At 42.3% G+C, this 7,670-nt stretch overlaps 1 protein-coding gene across 1 annotated transcript; it reads right to left on the reverse strand.

The window, feature by feature from the left end:
• LOC111254298 (GPALPP motifs-containing protein 1) lies at positions 1–4,296 on the reverse strand. The gene is made up of 7 exons (XM_022814994.2): positions 4,072–4,296; positions 3,326–3,442; positions 2,775–2,902; positions 1,979–2,256; positions 1,489–1,595; positions 928–1,153; positions 1–655 (listed from the first exon to the last, which is right to left on the reverse strand). The coding sequence occupies exons 1-7, from the start codon at positions 4,098–4,100 to the stop codon at positions 515–517; spliced, it is 1,026 nt and encodes a 341-aa protein (XP_022670729.1). The 5' UTR covers positions 4,101–4,296; the 3' UTR covers positions 1–514.
• Positions 4,297–7,670: the final 3,374 nt, after the last annotated feature.

Here is a 7,670-nt window from a genome sequence, read left to right on the forward strand (position 1 = left end):
TCTGCTAATGGGCACACATTTTGATTTATTTACACAGCGTTTATGTGTACATACATCTAAACAAACAATTAACGCTTACCGCTAAAAACTGCCATTTCTATGTACCCGAACCTTTTAAATATCTGTACATTTTGTAAATAAGTGCAATACTTGAATTATCCACAATCGTTCTGGATATCAAGATATCCTTCCCACACCATGTCATCTTGTCGATAAATTCATTCAAAGAAAAGACTGCATAGTCCATCAATACCCGATACATAGATCAACCAAAGCTATACAAAGGGAATTCTTCTGAACATCAAATCTTCACTTGCTTGTACTAGGTCACCTTGTTATTTTCTGTGGACGTCAGCTTTAAATAATCAGTAAACTATAAGAACCAGAGTGAACAAATGCATCAGTTATTTGGATGAATGCCGCTGCTTACAGACATCGGCCAACCAAATAATAACCGTGGAGATCATCGATTCAGGTGCTAAGAAATTATTGCGTGTTCCAGCACCCCGTTATTTTAAAGGTATTTTTGAGTCTTTCCTGAGGCAAATCTGGACTGTAGAAGAGTACGGTCGAGCATCGATTTAGCGCGGGACGTGTCAACCATTGAGACGCGCATATCTTCCTCCCAACAGAATGGCCTTCGTTCTGGCATCGACTGGAATAAATGTACAAATACTGTTAACAAAGAGAATTTTACGAATTCTCAAAAAAGAATGCACTAGTATGATTTCTGTAATCCGCTCCCTCTGATCACCACCAGTGAAATTAAGTTATATAGACATTAACAAAAATAATATATCTGAAGCCATACATACTAATTTACTCAATGCCAAAACACTGTTTTGACACCGCTATTTGCAGAAAGGGCCATAATAAAACACCGACATGCATAAACTCAAGTGTTATAAATAAGAAGATTGTGCATACCTCTTGGCGGTTATCATCCTTTTTTTTCTTTTTGCTTCTGCTTTTTTTGTCTTTCTTTTTCTTTTTATCTTTTTCGCGTTTCTTCTTGTCCTTTTTTCGGTCCTTCTTTTTATCAGCTGTGTTTCTCCTTGCAGTTTTGTTCTCCTGATGTAAATCAATCAGGGCTTTACTCCGCTTTGCGGCGTTATAGTCGATCAGTGACGCATCGATCTCGGCATCACGTTTTCTGAAAGCATTAACGATGGGCTCACTAGTTAAGAAACGGCTAGCAAGCTCAAACAAACAATGCTCGCATCTTTCGCGTTCATACAAAGAGAAGACGATACAATTTCTATTAACATGGTTATTCTCGATTTCTGTACAACTTTTTTAAAGTTATTTTTAAGGTAGCGTCGATAATTCTTATGAGAAAAGTTATTGTAATATTTGGATTTATGTAATTTTAAAGGTGCCGATGTGTAAGGTGCATGCTATGGGTGGTTCTCTGCGATTTTTTAAGTACGTAAACAATCACAAAAGTGATGCGAAATAGTCTTTCCGATAACGGTTTAGTTATTTTACCTCTGAGCCATAGCTAGTTGCTCCTTTTCTATTCGGCTGTTGTCAGCCGCTTGAGGCCGCTTTTTCTGGCCAACGACATCTGTCCAACTGTCGTCCAGGGCAAAATCCTAAAAAACAATCGGAATTTGGGGTTATCTTTAACTTTAAATAAACTTTCAATAAAATTTTAAACAAACAGTAAGATGTCAACATGATGTTGCGTGTAGGTCTAGAACTTCAACGTTCCGTATCCTACGACGGGCCCCAAATAGCTCAATGTATAAGTATCAATGTCTCATTGATATATGCTTGAAATTTAGACCATTACTTGCCTTATCGATACCAGCTGTTATAGCATTGCGTTGCAAATACACTGTCCAGTATCAAGGCCGGTTCTATTGTGGAGTCCTAGTTAACTATAGATGAAAAATAATAATGAATCCGCCAATAAGCATTTTATTATGCTATAAACGAGATATTTCGAAGCAGAGATTTGTCTTAGCTTTTCTACCTCGCCTCCACGTTTCAGGAACGTTCTTGCCTCCGTTCCTGACACGCGAACCCCAGTCCGATCTCTGGGTAGTTCTGTCATCCAGGATTCTCGAGCAGGCTCGTAGGTCTCGTTTTTTTCAGCCCTTCGTTGTCGCTCTTCAAACTCTTTTCTCACATCATAATCTCCGCCTTGCAGATCCACACAAGGTCCGATCACCTCGCCATCAGAATCTGATTCTAAAGCGGACGATGAGCCACTGTCGTCTGAGCCACTTCTCTGCGTACTTGGACCCGGTTCTGTAGTATAATATAGTTTTAAATATACAACGCAATACTTGTTTGTTTTAGCTTTATTTTTATCGAACCTCAGAGCCTGCAAATAAGCTAGTCATAAGTGTCTTCTATGATTTGAAAAAATCGTCTCATTTATTTACAGAAAAAAAAGGCCAATTTTCAACTGTGCTTGTATGAGATTGAAATAATCATATGTTATATATGATTATAATCAAAACCTGTAAAGGAGTCGAATTCACCTGGACATGTCCACACAACGTAAAATACTAACCATATTAATTTTTCCTCGTGCTTAGAAACTTTGTAAATACAATGCCTTTTTTTAAAGCTACCACCAAAATAATTGTTATACAAGTTCGCATTTTACTGTAACAGCATGGAACTTTTTTGGTATTTTTTTTTTTTTAGTCGGCTTTCATAAATTACAAGTACATTGTAAGCTTGGTCTTCCTCTTATCTTCTATAAATAGAAGTGTTATTCGATTCAATACACCTCATGCTAAATATAACTAGACTTATACCAAGATGCCGCAAATGGGGTGGAAGAATTGGTCCGATAATCTCTGGCAATGACTGCTTAATTCTTTTCTGACCATTCTGACTATCTTGGGTATCACTGTTCACTGGCCGCGTGTCGAAGTCCTCCGAGCTGAAATTATAATGATACCGTTTTTGTTTGCTTAAGGTCTATATATAATATTGCAAAATGAGTAGTACATTGAGATAAGTTGCAATAGATTTTTGCTGCGGTCAGTTAATAGATCCAGAGTTTTATTCAGCAGCAATTAAGGTCTCAGTAAACACACTATAACATAACCCAAAAGACGAATTTCACTAAGCTTACCGATAGTCTCTGTATATCTATTCTTATTGCACCAACTTCGATGTTAAATTCATCCTTCCATTCAAAAGCTGACATAATTTTTAATATAACATACTCGTTCAATGGCATATTTACAAAGAAAGCAAGCCCTAGATAGCTTTGGTGGAAATATTCTCGGTTCAGTTTTCAATGCTGTTTTCCAGAATAGTTGCGGTACGTTCGTACATACTGCGCATAATAGCTTCTCACCGCGGTTCCTTTGAAGCGAATCGGAAGTCCGGCGGCAGGGCAGGCCCCAGAATTGAGGTCGACGTGTCTGTATTTTTGTCCGCGCCTTCTCTGCAGCTGCTGACTTCATCCCGAGATCTATTAAGCGTGAAGAACATCGAACTTATGCAATTAGAGACTATAAACGCGCTGTAGTCAGTTAACTCCTGCTGTCGTTTGAGTGTAAGCACAGTACCTACCCTGGTACAATCGATGCCTGTATATATATATATACATATATTGTTGTTATCTTTTTACTTTTTCGAATCCCACGAAAATGTTCAAAATATATACGTCATTTCCTTTGGTTGTCAAGTGCGTAACGCTAGACTTGAAAAATTATTTTCAGTATACTTCGGATAAATTATTGACATTTCTAATAGTGTAAAATAAAATCTTAGTGATTACAGAAAAAGAAAGCATTTAATTATTATTTAATACGGCAATACGTAAGAGAAATAGTTTCCGTGCCTTTATTCGTAACTATAAATAGTAACTATTTTTTCGAAGGCGTTTCGACCTTAGAAAATGCGCCCCATAACAAAATGTATTGCGAATTTCCTACTGCTCTTGGGTCTTTTTTGTGGTAATATTTAGACATTTTCATTCGCTTACACTATGTATCTCTTTTTTACTGTTGCTTTAACTGTATGTACAAACCAGCAACTGCTATGTATAGTGTGCAATAAATAGGCAATTAAAATGTACAAAATATTTCGGACCCAGACCTTAGGTGAGACGGGAGCTCTGGCCCCATTATCTTCGCCTTAACTATAAGGTGTACGGGATAAGCACAATTTTCGCAGTTTTTTTAGCGACTTACAGTCATCTGCCAAAAATCACTGATAGCAGATCGACTCCACCCGAAAAATGACATTCACTCACAAAGCACGGTTTGTTTCGTTCTCTTCTCAATCTACCCACAGTGGACTGCCTACCGATGCCGTTGTTAAAAGCTGACCGAGATCACATTTCCGCAACTGTTAGCATTTTCACTCTATCAATAACCCGCCGATCCCTTCCCCTGACACCCTTTCCTTTTAGCCTTAATGTTGGTAATCAGGCGCCCTCTCATTGAGCGCCACCAAAACCGCTAGGAATAATGCGTCGCTTAGGCCGTTCCGCTCATGTTTCTATTCTGAAAAGCAAACAGATCTTTAATAAAATATAACCTCTCCATAAATTCTAGTAGCGTTTATAGGGAATACACATTGGCTCCTAGCTCATGCGTTCATCCAAATCTATAATTCCTTTGCCAAACTTCACCTCCTGCCAAGTCCTCTACCGTTTTCAGTGCAGATCAGTACCTAAGCACTAATCATCATTTCTCGATTCGTTTCCCCGCTAAATTTAGTGGAATTGTACTTCCCTCTCCCTTTCGTCAGTGTTGCGTCTGTCCGTATATCCCGCTTGTCGTAGCTGCCCATTACGCTCCATCACCAGCAGCGCCCGACCCAGCGGCAACTAGAAGCTCCTCCGTCACAACTTCGCCGACGACGACCACGACGAGCACAGCTACTGCAGTCACTCCGTGTACGAACCTGTTCTGCGGTGCGACGCCGAGGCGCCTATCTGCGGTGAGACAGGGACAGTAGCAGGCGACTTATCGTCGATGCTCGGTGAGATCGTGGGCATTTGCTGTTGTTGCTGCTGTGCATCCATTGTTGTTATGTTACGACTACGACTTTTCAGTGCCATCGACACCCCGAGCTCTGTTTGTGGCTCGATTACGACGATCGATTAGGGTTTAACTAGTGTCGGGCCGTTTCAGCCTGGAGAAGACGCACTTGGTACGCTTGCCCCACTATTTCTCTTCTTCTTGGAGTATTGTAGCCGAGTCTTACAGCAGTGCTAGTAATAGGAAGAAAAGCAAGCCGGCCGGGCGAGCGAGAGAGGGCGACTGGACCACAGTAAAGGCTGTTTGCTGCCTGCGTTATTTATTTGGGGCGGCAGCCAGAGTCGTCAAGCTGTGACTAGTTCGTTACTTCTAATCGCAACACATATGCATGGTGTCGTCTATATAATCGTGTTGAAAACTGGCTATTAATTTGTGTCGATTGGTGCGTACGATGGTGTCCGACAGCGGCGGTTGCTTTCCCCGTTGATACTGCGAGTGGTGTTGAGGGCTGCCCCCTGTGTCGTCCGCTTGTCTATCTCTCCGCCAGCAGCAGCAGCAACAGCAGATCATAATACCAAGGAGTGCGAGCGGCGACTGCTGATGATGCTGTTGTCCCTGTTACCACATTGCTGATGCTGTAGCATTGGGGTTTACTTGCTGTAGAGGCCTCACCCATCGGTGGTAGTTTGGTGCGGTGTTGTCGTCTTGTGCTGCTGTTGCTGTTGCTGGTTTGTGATGATGGCAGTGCTGCTGCCGTCGCTGCTGCCGTCGCTGCCACAGCCTCCACTGCTGCTGATACTGCTGTCGTCGTCGCCATCATCAGCAGCGCCATTGCCGTTATTATCGTTGTAGTCAACACAGCGGCTGCTCGACCATTCAAACCAGTACACGTACGACTGGGCGTTATTGCTGCTGCTGCCGCCGCCGCCGCTACTGGTTTTCACTCGCATAGCTGATTCTAGCACGGCGACCACTACGAATACAAGTGGCCAACTGGAGTCAAGCTGACCACATAATAGCAGAGAACCAAGGATCATTCAGTGCTGTTGGTCGCTAAACGGATAGTGTCGTCTTTGGCAGGTCCTGGCGGTGACCGGAGGAAGAGAAGCGGCTACACGCCAAGAACCAGCCCAACGGATTGCCAAGGACCGGACGAAATCTTCGCAGAAAAACAAAAGAAGACCCGCTGCCGGTTTGTCGTTGCTATAGCAATAGTAGCCGCTGTTGTCAGCGGCATTCGGTCGTCGTGGCGGTGGCAGTGTCCGTGAATTTGAGGACGAGTCTACGTCATGCAATAACGACCACTACCGCGGTTACGTCCATTATCTTTGTCATTGTCTGCTCATCGAGCGATTGAAAGAGATTGCACACCAGAGATAGGGTCGATCGAAACACTCGACGATAAAACATATCTACTTAAAAAGGCAGTACCATCGGAAATAGCTGCACCAACAAGACTGCTAACGACCGTTTTTTTCTTGCTGGAGCAACCATATATATATATATATATATATATATATATATATATATATATTTGTATACTGACAACCACCGCCCCTAGAAAAATATTGGTGCTATTTACTCCTCCTGGTGGAATTGGTAGCTTGCGGAACGGCCACTCCTCTGGAGTCTGCTGAAGTTAGATCGACGGTAGTGAAGTCAGCTTGCTGGTGAATGAGAACGTCTCTATCGGGTGAAAAGAGCCGCGTGCTCGCTTCTTGAAGCGGAAAAAAGGAAATAACCGGAGTTCGCTTAGTGTCATCTTGACGCGTGTGCTACTGTACATTTGCGGTATATCGCCAAATTTTAGGGTAAGAATAGTCGTATATATACATATATATCGGTGATATAAATAGTGACGGAAGTGGGACGAGCGAATCCGTTTGACTGATAGAACATCAGCTAAGCGTCCAATCGTGACAGCAACAGGCAACAGCGGGAACATTGTCATCATCAACAACAATCCGTCGGTCTCTCAAGTCATTCTTCTACGGGAAGCATCCAACAACTGAACATCATAGAAAATACGTGTTTTTGTAACTCCACCACGGTTCCGTGTACATCATTTTTAACGTGTTCTTCGATCATTCATTGTCAGTGTCATACTGCCATACCTGCTCTGATTATCTAGTTGGATTAATAATATTGTCACTTGCGTCGTCATAAACAAGTACCTCGGCAAGTAAACGTTTGCATTGTTATACTGAAAGACCGGCGTTATTGTGCGACTGACTATTGACCAACAATCATCTGTAAAGTCGAGGTACAACAGCAACGGCTTCCAATTGTCGGGCTGTCATTACTGAATTGAGAGGCAGGCCATCGTGGTTGGATCGCCACCATTATCGTAGATCGCGCTGTTACCATCGGGTTGTTGCCAGTTGCATATCATTAAATGAAGAATGAGGTGCTTCCTTTAGTGGTGATGGTAGATGCAGCAGTTTCCCCAGCAGCTGTGGCGAACACAGAAGACAAACAAGTACAGTTTCAGCAACATCAGAACGGCAGCGCCAGCGATATTAGCGGAAGTCTCTGGTCATCACCACAGCAACAGAAACTTTTTGGATCGCTGCACGGCTCTCTAGATATAAAAAAGAAGAGAAAACGGTAGCCTCCGAGGTTATTTCGTGTGTTACTTTAATGATATCATTATAATTACTATTTTCGCAGTATAACCGTTGGGGGTTTTGCTTTATTCCGTCGGATCTC

This window comes from Varroa destructor, unplaced genomic scaffold (assembly GCF_002443255.2).
Source record: "Varroa destructor unplaced genomic scaffold, Vdes_3.0 BEIS01000007.1, whole genome shotgun sequence".
Taxonomy (NCBI): domain Eukaryota; kingdom Metazoa; phylum Arthropoda; class Arachnida; order Mesostigmata; family Varroidae; genus Varroa; species Varroa destructor.